General features: G+C 40.9%; 1 protein-coding gene across 3 annotated transcripts in view; it reads right to left on the bottom strand.

Moving 5' to 3' along the window:
- LOC128755395 (phospholipid-transporting ATPase ABCA1-like) overlaps window positions 1-21,659 on the bottom strand; it is a 152,686-nt gene that overhangs the window by 41,423 nt on the left and 89,604 nt on the right. For all 3 annotated transcript variants that reach the window (XM_053858789.1, XM_053858790.1, XM_053858791.1), the window contains exons 34-38: window positions 17,576-17,650; window positions 12,354-12,523; window positions 9,840-10,017; window positions 7,899-8,014; window positions 6,901-7,045 (exon numbers count right to left, since the gene is read on the bottom strand). In XM_053858789.1, coding sequence (XP_053714764.1) covers window positions 6,901-7,045; window positions 7,899-8,014; window positions 9,840-10,017; window positions 12,354-12,523; window positions 17,576-17,650 — 684 coding nt within the window. The remainder of the gene's footprint in view (window positions 1-6,900; window positions 7,046-7,898; window positions 8,015-9,839; window positions 10,018-12,353; window positions 12,524-17,575; window positions 17,651-21,659) is intronic.

Below are 21,659 nucleotides of genomic sequence, written 5' to 3'. Positions count from 1 at the left end.
GGTCATTGCCACATGTCTGAGAATCGGTAAAAACACTAGTCAAATAAAAATAATGTGAATTGTGAACCAATGTCACATAAATCAATTCTAAACAGGGTTGCACACATTAAAAATCATTAACTGCAGGTCAATGTAATTAATATAAATGCACTCTTATGGTTACAAATGATTTAATGCCTTTTTTTTCCTTTTGGTTACAAACTCTAAATGTATTTGGGTCAGTCCAGATTTCTGTTGTTGTCAAGTGAAACCCAAAGCAGTGTAACTGAGCTGGGGTTTGCAGAAAAGCACAGTGAGTGCAGAAATGGCGGATAAAGATGACAAAATATTAATATGTGGGGATGTGATGGCGTTCAAAAGCACATTCATGCATTATGCATTCAGCATTACTGCAGCCATCTCTGAGCCTTGTATTTGAAGGGGGAACTATAAATTCACAATTTCCTGTTTTTAGACAAAGAGTAGGTGGTGCTGGGTGAGCTGTGTGTTCCACATAACTGCCATTATTACTGAATAATTCACACACGATTCATTTTATTCAGTTACTCACAGAACACACCGGCTTCTGACAGCAGATGATTATCGGATGTGGACTTCAAAAGTGACTTTGCATTAAAACTGTTTTGATGTGACGGTGATGGCAATTCGCGTTTAGTTTTCCTCCATTCCATAGAAAAAAAGAATGCATCTCATTCACCACTCAGCAATTAAACATGCACTTACTGTTATACAATCCCGACTATCGTCCAAGCTGTGGGAGAGTAACAGTCCACAGTATGAGATGTGTGTGTATGTGTGTGTTAATAGGAGGTGGAACAAAGCCGTTCTGCGGTACAACATCCATGTCGTTTTGTGGCTGGCTCACATTTAGCAGTCAAAAGCGTCTTCTTCATCAACAACTTGCGAAGACAAAACCTGCAGGACTTCAAGGCTCAGTACTCAATCAATCAGTGACTTTGGGGCAATAACTTATCATACACAATTTATCGCTGAAAACAATCCCCATGATGAGGACTTTACATCTCACAATAAATTTGATAAAGGCAAGTGCACTGGCACCATGCGCCGCGCTGTGCAGCTCCACAGAGTTTGACAGCAGACACCATCATGACAGTCATGGAGAGTGTGGAGGACCAAACTGGGCCAAACTGCCTCACAGGCAGCGCTGTCTGCTAGGGACCATCAACAATTCTCATTTGGCCAAAATATTTGTGATTTATCTATTTATCTAAATCATATTCAAAGTACATGTAATTCATGGTCCATGAACTAATATCGCTTTTTCAGTTCAGTTAAACATGATGCCTTTCAGATTTGTTGTGTTGTCGAAGAGCATAATCGTAGTTTTGCAATGTACACCCATTTTTTGTGTCATGTTCTGCACAGTATCTCCGTGCATTCGGTAAAACCCGAAATGACTCTGAAATATCTAGCCTTTAGCCAAGACATTTTAAATCGATTCTGAATCAAATCAAATAAGAATCGGGATTCTTATGCAAGTACTTTTTTTTTTTTTTTGGCAAACCCCTGGTGAAAAGGAAAATAATCCTAATAACCCCATTTCAACATATGTGCATATCTATTTCGAGCATATCCATATGGCTTTCCCAAAGCAATATTTTCTTCATTAAACGTACACTTTGACATTATGAAATCCTACAGCTGTGCACTTCTTCATTTGGACCGGCTCTGTTTTAGTGTTTTCCATGAGTTAAGTAAGTGTTCTCCTGGCAGAATGTCTGCTCCAGATAAACGAACACACTAAAAGGCTTCATTGATCATCATATCAAAGCTGGTGTTCAGATTTCGATCCAAGTGTTCACCAATAATTCATCAGCCTCTTGATCTGCAGCTGCATGTTTGTCAGACAACTAAAACCTGCGTCATACTCTTTGCTTCTGCAACGTTGGCTCTTAATATGCATGGAAGATTAGATGGAAACCCTTCCTTCCTCCCTTCCCCACCCTTCCTCACCCTTCCAGACATCATCACGTCAGTAAACAAGTCATTTGAACAAATGAACACACCGCACTACTGATGGGCTCTTGAGCAGAACCGACGAAGCAACTGTTGCTAAAAATGATTCTTGGAAAGCCAATCAAAACTTAGGATACTTTGGACAGCAAGCAAACATGCATTAATGCTGTTTTATTAAGTGTGTTTTCATTGTTTTGTAACACTGGATGCTTATTTGTACTTTTGTTGCTCTTAATCTAATGTGTATTTATAAAACGCATATGGCAGCCATCATGATGTGGCCACTCAAAGTTACAGATTTTCTCCCCAAAAGACTTCAAATTTGTGTTATATATATTTTTTTTCATATCTGCTCAAAAAACAAAGAACAAAGCAATAGCAATAACCTTGGCAGCATGCTGCTCGTCTGTCTGCCAGGAACACGCCAGGACCTCATTTCAGATCAATACTTGAAATTACTCATTTTCTTCAGACTGGTTGTTCATCAAGGAGAGTCTCAGTCCAGGCGATGAAATCCTCAACAGTATGCAGCTGTAACTGTCAGCAAGATCATTGTAACACGCCTAGGTTTTTTTTAAAGCTGTTTCTTTGACCCATTAGCGTATTCTACACTACAGAAAGAATCATCATGAGCTAGAGAAAGAATGTCATTTGGATTATCGGATGTGTCCTAAGGAATGAAAAGACCCAAACTATGATATGATATGAAGCACATCAAGTGTTCATGTCAATGTGTGTCGTGGTACCTATGTGTACATTAAAAGTGAGTCCGCTTATAACTCTGTGCTGTTAGATGAAACCCTCACAAAAAACAAACAAATACAAAGAAAAGTGTGGTTATCATTGCGTGGCATGTGGTGGAGTTATTGGCTCAACAACAGCGACATGGATGCACAGCAGCCAGGAATTGATGCAGTCCACAGGGAACTGCTGAGTCCTGAGGGGGGAAATCTACCACTGGTCTCCTGACAAAACTAGGGCGCCAAGTCTGTAAACTGTGGACTTCTATTCTTGCTTTTACTTTTGTGTCTTTCCTCCCTTAGAGAGTGGGGGGGAAAGACAGATGCTGTGCCCAAAGGGGATCTCGCTCTTCCCAGTGTCTGGAAACACAGTAGCTTTTCCTTTGACTGACATTGTGAAACTCATGCCACTGCTGAGTCGTGGCAGTGAGCGATACCACTTTGAAATGAAGTCACAAAAGTAGATGACTGGATTCAGCTGTCATATTTTCGGATCTCTCTTTCCCGCCAAACTGGGGCGCACTAGGGCATAGACATAGCTATTTCGCCTGTTTTCCGGAAAGACTCTGACCTGCTGAGACTTCCACAGCGAACACAGACACCTTTAGTGTTAGACATTTGGAGGATTGATGTTTGACCCCTGAGGTTTGTCTATCAGGTGCCACATCAAGTCAGATTAGTGGAATTAGTTTTACAACTCTGGAAGAAATACTGTCCTCCCTTAGAGGCAAGAGATGTGTGCTGTAAATCTGACAGTGGACAAGCTGATGGCTATTATAACACCACCAACAGCAGCCTTCACACGCATTTGCTCATGGCAACACTGACTCCATGTGCAGTTGCAGTTGGTAATACAGACTTGTGACAAGTGCTGCCGACAGCAGGCTTGATCATTTGAGAGTATTTCTGACATATCTACACGAATGGCATCAAATTGACATTACATTTTAAATTGTCAAGGTAACTTCTCTTATTCCTTTTATTGCCAGTTATTTTTCAGTGGCATGACAGGGAGGAGGGTTGAAGTGAAACTTCTCGATGTACTGCAAGCTATAAACTGAAGTTTATTACTTCAGCATCGGTGCAATAATTTACCTGAACACAACTGGAAAGGAAAAAGCTAAAGGGAAGAGAACATACGACCATGAAGAAGATGTCCTTACAGTTAGTCTGTCTCCACCACCTTAACATAGCATGCGCCTCCTCTCTAGTCACACGATATTCATGCCCTCCGTTACTATCTTTAATGGCTGTCGTGCATTTTATTCAAATTCAGTAGTATTAACATTGGCGTATTAATAAAAGGGCACAAACACGTGTGCAGAAACATTCCAAGTCATCTAATCACAAACCAAACATGATCTTCTGAAAATGTAAGTAAGTATACCGACATTGTAACATTAGACATGACAGTCAACCAGAAGTGACTTCTATAAAGATGCCGTCCTTGAATGCTTCATACTTTCATATGGAGGTACAATGATCACTGTGGTCTTTTTCCATCTTCTGTCCTCTATCACAGAACCACTGCAGTTTGAGACCACTGATGCTTCAGACTTGAACTTCTTCCTTGCGATGATCAGGCTAGAGTAAATGAGGAATAGGTTTCTTAAGCACACAGTCATTGTTTTCTTCACAGTTCATCACCTGACCACCGTGCTGTGTGTAATCTCTCTGTTTATTGCGCGAGTCACCCCTCTTTTGCTCACCTCCAATCGGCGGGAGCATGTGGACAATTGAGACGGGAAGTGTCGTGCGGTGCGTCTCAGGCAGAAATGAGGGTTGATTTAATCGCCAAGTTTCGACTTCCACACTGGCTCAATATCTGTTAAGTAATGTGCCTCACAGATGCTGCTGTGGGATCGTACTCTCAGACTTCTTTCACTGTGTCGCTGTTGCTAAAATGTTGTGATCTTGTTGGCACCTTTCTGATATCAAACGATATTGGAGTTTAGAGTACAATCTTGTTGATGCTCGCCTATTCTTTGTGGACAGATAATATTAAATACCCATTCATTTTTCATTTCAAGTTCTGATGCTAGTAGAGCTATGCTTTAATAGCAGATACAGGTTTATTGATTTTTAAGATGAACAGATAATACAATATTTAAATAAACAATATTACTATACAAGGTAAAAGCCACAATGATTCCAGAACTGAATGAACCTTTATGTTGTGATAAGGCAATGTATTTATGGTTTTATGTTTTCTAAGTGTTCCACTAAAAGGAGAATATTTATAGCAAGTATAGCAAGCGTTTAAATGAATCCTTGTGCTACTTGACTAGTGGCAGATCTCAGGTCACAGACATCTATCCTCACTTCACTCTCTCTTTATTGTTAAGCCATGGAGCCTTAGTGCTGCAGCCTTGTTACGAGCTGCAGTGAGTGTGCCTTGTCTCTTAGCCAACGTCGTGCTTCAGCTGAAGTGTGTGATCAAAGCTGAGAAAGACTTTTGAATAAAGCGTTGCTTGTTAAAGCCGCTCATCAGAGAATTAAACGCCGTCACATCACTTGACGTCTACTGACAGATCAGCTCCGGGCTAAAATACAAAGTGAATACCAAGTATGTCATGGCCCAAATAACAATTAAGTCTGCAAATCAATTCCAACAAATTAAGTCAAGTCAAAAATTTAAAAACCAAGTGAATTCTGATAACTAACTTTATTTAGGTGAAAACACATAATTTCGAAATTATGTGGCGATTTCGATTAAAATCAATTAACTGAAGAAAAAAAATGAATCCAATTTTTCTGCACTAAGAAATGGACAGACACCAGCATTGATCCAGTGTCAAACAGCTTTGCTCATTTAAGGTGCAGGGTTGAAATAAACATGGCCATGACACTCATAAGCTCTCACCACGACTTCCCATGAAATGTTACTTAGTATATACACTATATTGCCAAGTATTTGCTCACTTGCCTTGACTCACATATGAACTTAAGGAACCAGGAAAAACGTGATTCATCACTCCAGAGAAGGTGTCTCCACTGCTCTATAGTCCAGTGGCAGCTGTTTGTACACCACTGCATCTGGCACTTTGCATTGCAATTGGTGATGTGTGGCTTGGATGCAGCTGCTCGGCCGAGGAAACCCATGCCATGAAGCTCCCTGCATACTGTACTTGGGCTAATCTGAAGGCCACATGAAGTTTGGAGCTCTGTAGAAATTGACTATGCAGAAAGTCGTTGCATCCCCTGACCCCTCTCCGTCAGTTTACATGGCCTGCCACTTCCTTTTTGCTGTTGTTCCCAAACTCTTCCATTTTCTTATAATTGACTGTGGAATATTTAGGAGTGAGAAAACATTGTTGCCCAGGTGACATTGTGTGACAACTCCTCACTGCAGCTCCTGAGAGCAGCCCATTCTTTCATAAATGTTTATCAAAACAGTCTGCATGCCTAGGTGTTTCATTGTATGCATATATTATTATTACTTAATCCACATGTCCTCCTTTTACTATGTATCCTGGAAATAATAGAGGGTTTTTGCACTTTTTCAAGGCATCTTCATTTAAATCTGACTTAAATAAACGCATTCTCTCGGTGAAGCAGAAAGCCTTGATTTGACTGGTTGGTTTTCTTCACTACGACTGAACAACTTCATCCCAACAAAAGAATTACACTACTCCAACATAATGAATATGGTGAGTATTTCAGATGGAGAAGGATTACAGCTTTCAGTTTGTCATGTCGAACAGTGTAATTTGATAACTTCGAGAGTTATTTTTGCTAGATGAGTCACATGTTGACAGCGCAGCGTGGTCTTACTCAGGCCATTAGTTAATACCTGAAACAGTCCTTCAGTTGACACGATGCTCTGTGCACCTACACCAGCTGTACTGTTTGCAAAATGTTTTGGACTGTTGGTTGTCGAAGGAAAGAGGACTATCTCCTATACGGTCATTCAATAATAAAATAATACATATGTTATCTTCCGTTTATTCAGGTGAATAAAATCCTAAACCAGGAGATGAATTAACACCAGTGAAAGGCGTCAATTGGTCCTCGTTCTGATTCTCATCTTTCCCAGGCCAAAACTGACAGTTAAATGAACACATGCACAGAATCCTCCCGAAATGATGAAATGTTAAAATCCTCTCATTCACCTCAGTGCTTGTCTAACGACCATGATTGCTGTATATGTGCTTCAGGCGATATGAGTCTGTCTGCCACTTACGTCATCATCAAACAGCTCCATGACAAATGTGGCCACGCTGCCATTGATGCCGATGAAGAGGTTTATGCAAGTCAAAACCACATAGGCTGTGCTTGGCACACTGAAGATGAAGGATGCCGGGTACATCATCGGGGTGATGGACCAACTGCAAGACACACAGGTTCATGAGTCCTAACCTGCCCAGGTTACGATACTCATAACATTAAAGTAACGCTCTATTTTCTTTATACAGAGCAAACATTACAATGGATTTCTAGATGAAATGTTGCATCATGGGATCACCACTGGATCTGATCCGCTGCGATACTGTTCTGCATTGTACTGGCAGTCTTTGTAAACCAGACTCAAACCACCATTCCTCCTCAAATACAAAAGTTTAGCACATGCATGCTGTTCATTATGTGCATGCATCTTAGTAAAAGTGCCCCTTAATTCATAAGCTTCTTTGGCTGAAGTCTTTGGAGAGGGAGCAACAAATTTACTTTTTTGAGTTTAACATTAAAAAACAGTGGAAAACCCTTCTGATGGCATGGACTTAACTAAAGTGAAGTGTCATTTCTTGAACGATTTGGATTGATCGATATTGACAGTTGTCTGCATTGTTCTAAAAAGAATAATTAAAAGTAGGGATGCCCCGATCGATTGGTGCGTCCACTCTTCCCTACTCGCTGCTCCCTCAGCAGCAGTATGTCTGCTGTGGAAATGCAGTGCTCCCTGTCTCGGTATCCTGCTACACGCAGCCAGTTTGTAAATATTTCACAGACACGGTAAAGTCTCAAGAGATTCGTCAAACTGAGACGTGATCAGTATCGGTGATCGGCGGCAAAAATCCTGATCAGACCATGATCAGGTACATACATGACCTACGTCCTGAAGATAGTGACACTGCTTTTGCGCATAATAATTATATTTAATGTAAAAAGGTCATAACACAAAACGGGGAAAACGATGGAGTGGCAAAATCTTGCAGAACAGAGTTGCAGTGCGTGTCTACATACCCGTAGAAAAGGAGCAGCAGAATCAAAGCTGGCAAATTCTGCGGAGAAGCGTAGGCTTTTTGTTGGAAGCACAGAAAGATGAAAATGACTATCACACATGGGACGATGTAGTTGCACTGAAAGAAAAAACAGAAACAGTTGCATCAAAACAAGATGTTAAAACTGTGTAGCCATTTCCATCGCAACAAATGGATTGAACGTAATCACTAAATACAAATGACTTTTTACTTTGACAGTCATTGTTAACAGCAATTCCATTACCTCGCATTTGCCTGCTTCAGTAGTCGCTTAATGATACTTTAAAACGAACTATGGTTGTATTGAATTACACATGAGGCTGCTGTTTGTTGTTCCAATTAATGTCAAGAATGTCATGGGAGAACCGACGTAAAGACATATAGAGTATTTGCTGATAGACACCATACATCGTGCAGATGGAATAGAAAGGAAAAAAATGAGGACACTGATGTATGGTTTTCTATGTTTCATGGGACCATTAAGCCGGAAACATTGCAAATCTGGTGCAGCGCTTTACCCAAATATCCCTATTGTTGATGGACGATGTATGCTAATGCAGATCACTCTGGGCGGAAATCATTAGACAGGCTCCTTGTGGGTATTTGTCTCCCTCTCAGACGGCATTAATCTTAGATATTGATGTGCATTTTGATGCCACTTCTTTATCAATTGCACCTGATAAAATGTTCTCTTGCTTTGTGCCTCAAGCTGCTAAGATGGTAAGGTAAAAGCTGCAAGTTCATCTTGCAAAGCCCCTGTGACTGAGGTTTGTTTCCACAGAGTGCAGAAAGTGCAAAACTGCAGAGCTCAGCCAGCAACAACTCACATATTATTTACATTGTTGGCACTTCAAATAATTAAAAAAAAGGGCTACACTGACAGTACTATGGTGCGTTGTACGTTTACTGCACAACATAACTTGGTCAGGATCAATATTTGTTGTCCTCAAGTCTTCAGTAGCTAGGAGAAAATAAAATTTGGCTGTTGCATAGATGGAACACTATTTCATGGCTCCTTGTCATGACGCTGCTCTTATTTTGTCATGTGAGTCCTGTTTTTGCTTTCTCCCTCCTTTCTTCCTGTTCCTGTGGCACACAGCTGGAGCCAATCAATCTCTGATCATCTACGTACAAAAACACCTGGACTCCAGCAACATGGGCCAGATCGACTCCTCTAGTTCCTGTGATCGACTCCTATTGTTCCCTGTGAATATTCCCCTAGTTCTGGTGATTGCACCTTGTTATTGTGATTTCTCCTCTAGTTCCCTGTGTTTTAAGTTCGTTGGATTCTCCCGGTTCTGTGGCGCTTTCCGTTGGACTCTTGTTCAGTTCCCTGTAGTAATTTGGCTCTCCTAGTTCGTCCTCTTGTTCTCTGTGTTAGCTACCTTATTTTGATGACTGTCTTAAACCCCGGTGCCTGAGTTAGTGTTTTGTTTCTTCCTGTTTACGCGTGTTTCCTGTTTTCCTTTGTCACTATCTCTGTTCATTGTGCTTATCATCTCCACGTTTCCAGATTTGAGTTAGTTTGTTTCTCCCGGTTCGGTGACGTTTTCTGTTTGGACCCTTATTCATGTTTATGGACTTCTGTTAGTTTGGTTACTCCGTTTGGACTTTTAGACTTTGTTTTGTTTCTCCCGGTTCTGTGACGCTTTCTGTTGTTTTTGTTTTAATTATTAAAATATCATTTCTAACTTGCTCCTGTCTCCCTGTAACTTTTACCACTGCGCTTGGGTCCCGCTCCACGTCCCTTGACCCCGTTACACTTCTCTTCTTATTGAGAAGGACACAAACCTTGTGACTTGACCTCAAACAAGTTGTTTATGTTTGTGTTGTCTGTGAATATTTGTAATTAACAGAATCTAACCCAAATATTTTCTTTCGTCATCAACATCGTAATTGTCATTCTGACCACAGTAGTACTTACGATGTCCCAGGCAAAGTTTGCAAGCCAGTACACAGACGGGTTGACGCCACTGACAAACTGTAAATGCTTGGCTTTGTTGACCCTCTCTTGTATGAGGAAGAGGACGAAGCTGGCGGGGATGAAGGACATGGCGAAGATAACGCAGATGGACACCACCACATCAGTCGAAGTTGTTGCCCTGCGACAGCATGGCAGAAAGAGTTGTTTGAGGTAAGATTGAACAGATAAGGAGTCAGGACATTTGAATGGTATCATAAATATGCTCCTCATCACCGCCTGTGGCCTATCTCAGTCTTTTACCTTTAACTACCTTCATCTTCGCCCTTCACCTTACCTTTTCAACAGGCATTTCTCAATTGTTGTGGTGTATGAGTTAAGCACTCACCGTCTCCCTCACACTTGGTCTACCATAATCTCTGGGAAGACGTCCTGCTGGCATATTAGCATATTAAATAAGTCCCCCTGTGTGGCTACGTGGCTGGATTTATCACCAGCGAGCAGACACAATTAGAACACGTAAATACTGAATCGCTTACGGCAGTGGGTGCCAGTTTGCATTTCAACAGGTTCCGGGGCACAGTGGAGCGGGATAATTTAGGGGTCAAACCTGTGAGTGATCTGACCCTGGATGCTTGGAGCCAGCTAATAGCTGCGGAGAGGAGGACAAGCACTCCACTTATTAGCTAATAATAGGACAGCACACAAGATGAGTGGGGAGGGAGGGGAGGGTGTGTTGCTGGATTTTCTCTCCTTTTTTGGGCTGTATGTGACATGAGACGATGGTTTAATGAAAAGCTTCAGACTTGCTGGATTCCCTTAGAGCAGTTGTTTTGTGTCTGATCTACCAGTTCACATCATCCAGAGCACTTCCTAGATGCCCTTCAATGATGTACTGCAAGACAAACCAAACTCATACAGCCACATACACTAAAAATAAACTGTAGAATATTTAGTGAGACGCTGCAATATGACCACTAATCCACGTTTATCAACGTTGGTGGCTGACCATCAGTGAATTGAGAGACAGATGGACCGAGCTAGGCAGAGTACACTCAGTACTCTTCTAATTTAAGTGGAACTCAGCAAAAGTATTATTGCACATGTAATGTTGCGCATTCAGAACAGGATGTCGAAATGAAGGGCCAACATTTTGGTAACGGCAAGAGTGGTAGAACAGTGTAAATCTATATGTATTATTTTTTGTAAGCAGTCTATGACTCAATGAATGACTCACTGGTGTATTATTTGATGCATTTTCCCTTTAACTAGACTTCAACTGCATCATTTTATTTTAGTTTTGGGGAGTTTCTTGAGCAATCCTCATCATTCACAATCTCATATTGCCACTTAAACCCCTGGAATAAATATGTGTCTTTGTTTATTCACATTTTGAGGTGCATTTATTTGATACAGTTATTTAAGTCAACTATCAAATAAGGGACACATTGATCCTCTATGATTGGAAACTGAGTACAGTGGAATAAGAGGTTGAGTCTGTTTCATCCCTCAGTGCGGCATTGTAGCACTGGATCACATAGAATGGGACGAAATGACTTAACAGAGGGACAACAATCTGATGGTGACCACTGTTTTATGTCTTATTCAGATTCCACTTCAGGATTTTGCCACATACTTCCTGACACGTCATTTGTCCTTTGCGACCTTACAGGCATCCAGCATCCTTAGCTGTTTGATGCACCATGAAAAGCTTATCACGACCAAACGAAAAAGAACAAATGATGGCAAGATTTAGATTAGATTGAGTCATTGCAGCTGCCAGGTGAATGTAAGTGGTTGTCATCTTGCCACCTTCAACTCGGCGACAGCAAGTGCAGAATCCATTACATCCATACAGTGAAACAGTGGAACTTGGTTGAAGCTGTTGCCGTGACGAAGCACGGCACCTATGACGTGTTCAACCCAGTCAAACAGTCTTCGAATGTGCAGTGTGAGATGGTACATGGTAAAAATGGCAGTAAAACGTGTAACATGGCCTTCCGGCTTACTATGATGTAGAGAGACTATTATCACATAGTGTGTAACTACAAGCAATAAGAGGCAGGACAGTCAGATGAACAGTTGAACAAGCAGCTGTCACTTAAATTAAAATTATTGTTCATATATTTTTTTTAATAAATAATAAATCAGGTACAAATGTAAGTTTTCTCAGATAATATTGACTTTTCTAAATGCAAACACTTTATATTCCTCATACTTAAAGGCTGACACAAAGAGTTAATGCAATAGTGTGCAGCCATTTCCTGTGCTCACTGTCTGGACTAGTCGAAGATGGTGACAGCAATGAATCCAACATGCTCAGTTTGATGAAACAAATGGGTCATTGCAAATGGTTCAGAGTAGGCATCAATAGTCGGAAGCATGTGTTCAGCATGCAATCCAACCCGTAGGGTTGCACATTTCCTCCTTTTACACTGAATGGTTACATATCAGACAAAGCGACTTTCCATTATTAAAACAGTTGCTCTCATTTCTTTAAACCAGCACATGACTCACATGGCAGCAAAGGATAACTGCTCTTTGGTCAGGTTAAGCGGGTGATTCGAGGCAGCGATGCCATAGTGGCGGGGGTCTGCCTCTCCTGGGAGATTCCCTCTAAGGATGGCGTTGTTGGCCACGTTCAGGAAGGACGTCACAGCGTGCCATGCCTGGTTGTAGAACCACACCTGCAGAAATAAGCATCAGCACTGAGAGATGACGGATGAGAAGACAGCAGTTAACAACAGTTCCCTGTGTCTTAAACCTCAGCTTGCAAAGAAACACTGATCAGCCATATTGGAGAATCAAACACTCAGTATTTGGTGTCATCAAAACAAGAACCGGGTCTGATACCTCTGGTCATAGGCAGCATTCAGATGAATTGGTTTTCCCCAGCAAAAATGATATGTAGTCATAAGCCCCTGTTTATGACTACATTCATAAACGTTCATGGCCCCGGTGAAAACAACGCTTTAACTCCCCAGGAGCAATCTGGTGATCAACGATCACCACCAGATGATGAGTTCATTATACAGTAGTAGTAGTAGTGAGCTACGGTTTGAAATGTAAAGCACTTTAATGAAGCACTCTGACTGACACCACAGCGGCAGAGTCAAGCAATTGCTCTTGTGCACACTCCACTTTTGTCCTTTCCAATTCATCATCAAGTGTGAGAGAGAGGAGGGCAGTGTTTTCAAGTCTACCTCACCATTCTGGAACCCTTTTTCAAAAGCTGCCCGTTTACACAGCAGGGATGATCCATTGCATCAGATTGGGTTACATAACTTCCAACACTGCTTAATGTGCTAAATTCCAATTAGTCATTTTCCTTTATCAGTGGTTGCTCTGGCTTTTATTCAGCAACAAAGAGCTAAATAATCAAGCATATCTGTTAGTATGCAGACGTTATCATGTGATCCTAACAGACTGTTGAACATTGTTGTACAGTGGTGCCTCGGTTTTCGAACGTCTCGGACTTCGAACAAATCGGAATTTGAACAAAAATTTCGATTTTTTTTTTTTTTTTTGCTTCGGATTTCGAACGAAAATCCAGAACTCGAATGCCCCTGAAAGAAACCGGAAAAAAACATAACATGCGCGGACCGATCAGCTGACCCATAAGCTTTGTTATTGTGTATAACGCAGCCTCTGTATGCAGACGTGTCCCGTTAGCTACATTTACTGACTGTTTCTTCTTCATATTGAGGTGTAAAACCTTTCCTGTCTCCACACTGGACCGTGGTAGAGTGTCACAGGGGAGGTGCTCGCTCTCGACACCTCAGAGGCTGGAGCGCGCACTCTATGACTTTGTCACAGCCAAACTGCACAAAACCATACATTCAGAGCTGGACACGCACCGGGCACCTCTTCACTTCTGGAGAGACCTCACTCACTCAGCAACCCCTCCCACATGCAGCGCCTACACACATATAGACGAACAGTGCACCTGCAGCAGACACTCTACATTCACTCCTACAAAAGACTATTTTAAGGCTTGGAACCCATTATTTCTTTTTCCATTCATTGTAATGGGAAAAATCGAATTTGGATTTCGGATTTCGAACAATTCGCTTCTCGAACAGCCGTCTGGAACGGATTGTGGTCGACTGTACTTGTGACTGCTTCATCCTAAGTGACTGAAGCATCTCAGTGAGCAGTAGTCACACTGCTCCCATTATTGTCCAATAATTGCAGGAAATTATGTGACAAAAACACGCCATTTATCCACCAGCACTTAGCCCCTTAGGCCCAAGAGCTGCTTGACTTCCAACTTCCAAAGATATCCGCTCCGTATTATTGTTGTCGTTATGGCCACAAATTCCAAAGCAATAGTTTGTCATAAGCCACAGAAGTAATTATCGAAACATAGGGACATACTGAGTAATCTTCTTTTTGAAAAGAGATCTGAGAGCAGCACTAAATAACACATCAAAAAGATCTGTTTTTATTTTTTCGCATTTGCATTCTGTTCTATAGGAAGAAAGTGATCAAACTGTCTAACGCAACTTTGTTTCATGGAAGCTGAAGGCATGTGGCGACTGTCAAATCCCGGAGTGGCATATTAAATGTACTTCAGAGACAAAGTGGAGAAGAAACATTTTTCCACACTTTCTTTTTAATGTAAGTGATTCGCCAAGTCTGTGACTGCTGGGGTGAAGAAGAAAAAGAACGGATGAAAGAGACTGGGAGTGAGAGACGACTCCCTGCTGATAGTGCACTGCTAATTAAGAGTGGATGGTGTTTGAGTCTAGTCTGGACACACGCACGCTCACACACACACACACCCCTGCTCTGCTGCAACGTCTTCTCTCTCGCACACAACGCATTGATCCTTTCCCTCCATTATGATTCCCTGGGCTGCTAGAATATCTACTGATACAATATCTCTCAGAAGACAAACAAAAAGCAACCATTTTTCGGTGATACGAAGAAGCATGGTTTAAGCGCCATTGAAAAACGGTCTCCTGAACTTTTCTGCCACTTAAAGGAAGGAATGGAATACAAATTAACTCAGAGACAAAAACATGGAGACATTTCATGGAACTGCATTGTAGGGGTGGAAGCAACTAATACATGCTACTATTACTGTATAATTAGATGTTCTGTGAGTACTTGTACTTTCATGACTATATTTTTTTCACATGTAACGAAAATGTAATTAAACATATACACGAATACAATCTACACCATGCAAGTGGCTTCACTATGTTTAAAATGACAAGTCGCTACTAAGTACAGCAACAGTTTAAGTTTTACTTATACCTCCATCGCAAACTAAATTAGTTAATCAATTCAATTAAGTGATGATGGAAGTCAAACTCTGCTTCAGCAGCAGGCACAGATTTATGACGTACCTACACTGCGGAGTGGCAAGCAAAAGAATGTGAAACAGCCCAATATGTCACCCACTTCTTTTGATCAGCAAGGTGGGTCTGTCAGTGGGGTGCGTAGTGGATAGTTGTGGAACCAGGGCTCTCGAGTCTCACACATTCGGTGTGTGATTGACACACTTTCACCATTTCACACGAATGACATGGTACTGCTCACGCAAAAAAACATTGTCTACCAAGTGACACCGCAGCGGAACGCACAGGAACTAGTGGCTAAGTGAGTAATGGAAAATGGCCCAAGATTAAGAGCTGGTTGTGCCATGGTGTAAAAAGAAGGAGTAAAAAGAAATATCTCCTTATTTTATTTTAGCCTGATCGGCTCAAACCGGTAGCACAAGTCCTCCTGTGGTCTCTGACTATGGTGGCCTGAAGTGGATGCAAATTAAGTTTCACAGAAGAGGTAGATAGATAGATACCCATCTATCTACCTCTTCTGTGAAACTTCCAGGACTTGTGCTACCGGCTTGAGCCGATCAGGCTAAAATATAATAAGGAGATATTTCTTTTACTCCTTACGTCAGTTATTCATCCCTTTTCAACAAGTTTGAGAAAGAATAAACATTTCTTTATGTTGCATCAAGTGCTACCATGTTCAACACCTTCACATGAGTGATTTGATTGTACAGTGTATGCTACTATGTCAGGACACATTATATGCATTTATTTTCAATATTGCATGATTACTCACTTTAACTCATTCACTTTTTTGTTATGTATATATTATTATTATTACTATATTACCTGATATTTTTACTATATTCCCCACTGTGGGAGTAATAAAGGAAATCTAAATTTCCAAAGTCAGGAGTGGTTGCTCCAGCTTCCGTTGTCCTATGTGCCAGACTGCAAATTGTCAAATCTCATACTACAAGTTCAGGTCAAAACTAGAGAGCCCTGAGGAACATTAGTGTGTTGTCCAGAGAAGACCTTATCCATAGTTCATAAGCCAGCATACATACCTCTCCATATTTCACTGTTGCTTTAGGTAAATAAAAAAAAAAAAGAAACAAAAAATCATCAATTATTATTATTATTTAATTATTCAAAGAATGAGGTGAGTTTTACATAATTTTTTCCTGCAAGTAGCTGAATCCAAATAAATTTCAATTCTATTCTCAGCACATCACTTGCTAAGTAGCGGTCCTGTTTTTATTACAGAAATATGGGGAAGATAGTCACCAGTAACATTAAAATACAGACTTCCATACAATAATCATGTGACAGAGCGAGCTCACTTGTCTGTATGCAGAACTGAGAAATGTTTTTGCTCTATATTTGAACAGTCACCGTCATTACAATCACTCACAGGCCTACAATCAGAAGGCCTATATTTTGTGTTAGAGTGATGCTGACTAGAACACAAAGTGCATCAATTGGAAATTAGCCATGTCATGTTAGCTTGTCGGTAAGATACTGTCGTGCAACATTTAGCATTAAACAATGCAGTGTGAAATAATTGTCAACAAGTCATTAGTCCGGTTGACTTGATTCAAACCTTTGCTGCGTGATGACTCAGATAACTGAGTGCTCACACAAAAAGTTGCTTTTCTTGAATTACAACACAAAATAAGGGTAAACCTATTTCTATATTATTCCAATTCAGAGCAGCACACAGAGCAAGAAACAACACACACAGCTTCACCAGTCAGGTGTCTGGAGACTGTATGCAGTTGATGGTTAGTTCGGTGCTGCTTGTTTCAGCAGACACCTGATTGGTGGGACGGTGCAAGCTCCATAGGTTGGAAGAAAAACCTGCACCCACTACAGCCCTTTCTGGAATAGTTTGGACACTCCTGGCTTAAACCATGAAAGTCACAGTGCATGGTTTGTTTGTTTTCTTTGGCTGGAAGGGGAACAAAGTTTAAAGAATGAGGGACAACTGAATATTCGCCTCAAACAGGCTCTGAAAATGTGCAAATGTGCATGGTTTTCCAACGTAAATAAAAAGCAATGATGATACCAACATATCAAAAAAATGGAGCAAAGCAACAGTGTCGCCCGGAAAAGAGTAAGTCCCTCTATTTGCCCACAGGCATTATATGTATTGTAGTGTTGACCCTTCTTAAGAAAGTACAGCATCCACCTTAAGTTTGATCTTTGGAGTTTTATATTGCTATTCAGTGTTCTAGAGCCACCCGTCTCTGATCCTCCACGTTTATTCTTGTTAGAGACACCTTACACGCGTGAGTTGTCCCCTCCATTGGAATATATTAGTAGAATTCGCCACTCGTAAAATCAGTATAAAAAAAAAAAAAATATGAAGATCCTTGCGAAAGGTGGCTCTGACACTCAAATGAGTGAATATTTGTGTTGCCCAAAAACATAGTCAAAGTAATCAACTTGTTATACCTTCACATTGTTTCGTGTTCCCAGCCTTTTCATTAAAGTCTCAGCTCTCCGAAGGATCCGATTTGTCTCGTTGTCCTATTGGGGAGGAGAGGAAACCAGAATTGGAATTAGTGGTGAGGACGTCACTGACACAGTTGGAAAACTCTTATTAAATGGTAAAAAGACGAGGCTTGAATGAGCCTCCTAGTTCCACATATAACAGGCCAGAACTACAAAACATTTGTGGGATGTTACATACAGTGCAGGACACAATGTTTTTTTTTTTTTTTTTTTTTTTTTAACTGCGGCTCTGCAATTTTCAAGAGGCCTACTGATATCATCAGCATCACAGGAAAACAGAGAGCAAATGTCTGTACGTGTGAAATATGCAAATGCAAATGTCTTGTACTGTTGAGCTGCGTCCACATCATAGGATAAATCAAGAATGGGGTTTAGACAGATCAGAAAACCATAGCTAAAATATAGCTGTGTACGGAGAGTTAAACAAAACAAACAAACGAAGAACATCTGTATTTTGACATAGTTCCAGGCAGGCTGGGACAGACATGCAATTTTGTCTTTATACAATCAGTTTTCTTTTCTAGATGATAGAAATTAGTCAGTATGAAACTACCATTCCTGAAACACAGCAGGGACTCAAACTCACCTTTTCATTTAATGAAAATTTCCCTGTAAGGGTTAGCATTTTGTGGTTAGCAGCATTGGATTCAACTGGCAGAAACACATCTTAACCTCAAAAACTGCAGAAATCGTGTAAGTGATTATTGTTTCTGTGAACTGTATTGCTCAGATTCATCACTTATGAGACACTGCAGTTATTGGAGCGTCATTTGCTTCTAAGGTTCAGCCTTCTAATTTTGATTTTCTGAACAGCGATACCAACTGGAACAACATTTTAAGATCAAAGTTTCTATGTGGATATGTTAACAGAACATAGTGGTGCAGATTTGAGAAACAGTAACAACAAGCTGTGTGCTACTTCCGTATGGTGACCTAAACAGCTCCCATGATGATAATGGCAGTTCAATCCAACTGGAACAGCATTTTAAGATCAAAGTTTCTATGTATGTATATATGTCAATTTGACCCAGTGACATACAGAAAAGTATTATATAACCTTCACTGGTGTTCACCAAAACCACCCTCCAGGTCATGAATGATTGCAACCCTTGAGTCTGGATTAGTTGTCAAATCACCTACCTACACAACGAGACGGAGACATGAGAGAGATGGACACATTGAATAGCAGAACATGTAGAACTGCTTATATGGAAAATTGAATAAAACAAATACATAAGAAGAGACAGCAAATTAGCATTCAGTTCTCCTAATTCACTTTTGTCCTCAAGGAATTATTAGACTGTGAGAAACCACAAAAAAAAAAAAAAAACAAGAGTCTCTGAGGAGGTGCTGTTACAGCGAATAGACCAAACGCCATTGGACAGAGCATTAAAAAAAAGAACTGAAAACTGCACTGAGTGTGAGCATGTGAATAGTCACAGGTGCCCTTCTGTCCTGTCCCGAATTAAACATTGAAATGGCTGTAGGGAAGCAATTATTTCCTTCTTTTTTTCTTATATACAAGGACATCTCAGCCAAGATCCAGGAGGCAAAAAGTGGAACTATTGTCTCAATGACATTTGTGCTGTTTATTTACAGTTTATGTTCCCTAAAGAGCAAATATGAGAAAAAGCCAGGACCAAGTCAACACATGATTGAACCATCACATGCTGGTGGAGGGTTTGAGCAACCCAACAAGAGTCGGGCCTGCACTACCCTGCCGAGGGTATTGTAGGTCTCTCTCTCCTCGTTGGTGAACCAGTCAACTGTGGTGATGGTGGGTGTAAGGTAGGAGACACTTCTGAATCTCATCCCTTCTCTCAGGCAAATCGAACAAATATGCAAGTCATAATTCCAAAAAACGTAGATCCCGTAGTGTTGTTACGCAGCAGGAGTCACACAGAAAGTGGGCACTATTGGTCGAAGATGACAGAATAGAATAGGAGGGTGAAATATAGGACTCAGAGAGTGAAAAGGAAAAAGAGTTGTTGATGTGAGAGAAGTCATGTAGAATGAGTAGGGTTTAACTGATATGATGAAGAGAAGAATGGTAGGACAGGACTATATCAGGATATTATCAGGAAAACCCAAAAGGCTGTCTGATGCGTAAAGGAAAAAAAGTTCTGGAAACAGAGGGCGCCTCAGATGTACAGTAACAAGAGTATTTGTATGAACCAGGAAGAAGACAGTTAGAAATTATAAAGTGTAAATTTACAGAAAATGCAATCTATTGTGTTTTCTGAACGTAGCCATACAAAGCATATACATTGTATGAGCAAAATTACGCCTACTTCATCCAGCACAACTGTGTTTCAAGAAAAGTGTTGCAGAAAGTTTGCGACAAGAAAGATATTCTATTCACCATGGTGAGCTTGGATCATAACGGCTTTAAACCAACAGAGATTTGTGTCCAGACATTTCCCAAGGACATTGTTAATAAGAAGAGAAGCAGAACGGCGAAGGCCAGCCATTGGGCTTACATCATCATTGCCGCACAAATTAAAGGCATATTGCCATGCGGATTTAAGAGACACAGGAGAGAGGGTGGAAGCCTTTGGTTAAGCAGTATCTTGTTTCAAAAGTAGGTTATATGACGGAAACTTAAAATGTTAATGGAGGAATGTACATCAGAGAAAGGAAGAGGGGACAGGTGCCATTCAGTAACGTAGAAAAGCATTGTCATTTCAGGTTTCATACGTGTGTCTTGGACGCATTTTTACTCAGTTAACATAACTTAGAGACTACAAATCATGTTATTTAAATGAAAGGTTAGAAGGTCCTGGTGTCAACAATATACAGTATCTCAACCTCTTTATTTGTTTGAGGAAGGAACTAGCTTGGACCTCTAATTCCAGCAACGCTTGAGGAACTCTGACTTACCTATTCATGTAATCGATTTCTTTGGATAGAAATGCATTTTTACACGTCCTGAACACTTACTACTACACTAAATACTTTTTCATACCACTGGTATAGATTTGGTTATAGAACTACATCTTGGTCAGAACACAATTTACTTGAAATAAAAGGATAGGCATATGGAATATGTGAATGATACAACTAGATGTTACTGTTGAGACACAAGATTATTGCTGTGAATTGGATCCTGCAGATTCACCACCATGTGTAGTACGTGCCATCTCTTGAGGACCTTAAGCTGTAGCTGAAGGCATCTTTTGACAGATCCTTTTATGTCCTACCAGCAATGAAGATGACGATGAAGCCGAAGGTTCCCTTTGTACCTGATCGAAGCTTTGATTAGGACCTTCTTCAAGACCCTAAGACCCCCATTTAAGGTGCTGAAGGCATATTTGCAGATGTGGTGCAGCTGACAAACTGACTCTCGTACTACTACCTATCAATACGTTGATTGACACTTTTGGCAGGAGACATTGGGTCTGGCATCTTTGGAGTCCGGGACGCGAACTGATCAGTTATCAAAGGGATCTTCTTTGAGATTGAGATGTTGAAGACATGGGGAAGGTGGGATTTATACCAATGGAAGATAATTGGGAGAGGGTCGTGTCATGCAGGAAGGATGATGGGTGACTAGTATGAGTTTGTTCTCTACTCTAGGCTTGATGCAGATGTTTAAGAAGGATGGAGAGGTGCAGAGCTGTAGTTTCTCCATTGCTCTGCTGGATTCGGCAGGTTTTTAAGGGAATGACACTCTTTCAGCTTGTGCATGTTACTCATTTATTTTCATCTGATGTTCTTAGTGGTGGGAATGGAAATGGTAAGTTGAAACGCAGCAGTCTAATGCCATGAACAAGGGACGCGTCTGGGCACAGTTTCAATCGTCAATTTAGCGAGCTGGATAAGCATCACAACCATCGCCTCACTCTCTCAATTCCTCATCTCATCGGTGACAGTGTACAGAGCTACTGAATTATATTTGAGAAGGTCATGCACGGCAACCGGTTACACCACCGACTTCCTGGTGTTTGCTCTTATATTGCTTCCCTCCATCAAACAACCTGGAGCTAGACTCCAGGAAGATAGTGGAGCTGATCGAAAGACTTCA

This window comes from Synchiropus splendidus, chromosome 3 (genome assembly GCF_027744825.2).
Source record: "Synchiropus splendidus isolate RoL2022-P1 chromosome 3, RoL_Sspl_1.0, whole genome shotgun sequence".
Classification (NCBI taxonomy): Eukaryota; Metazoa; Chordata; class Actinopteri; order Syngnathiformes; family Callionymidae; genus Synchiropus; species Synchiropus splendidus.
This window is presented reverse-complemented; position numbering and strand designations above follow the sequence as displayed.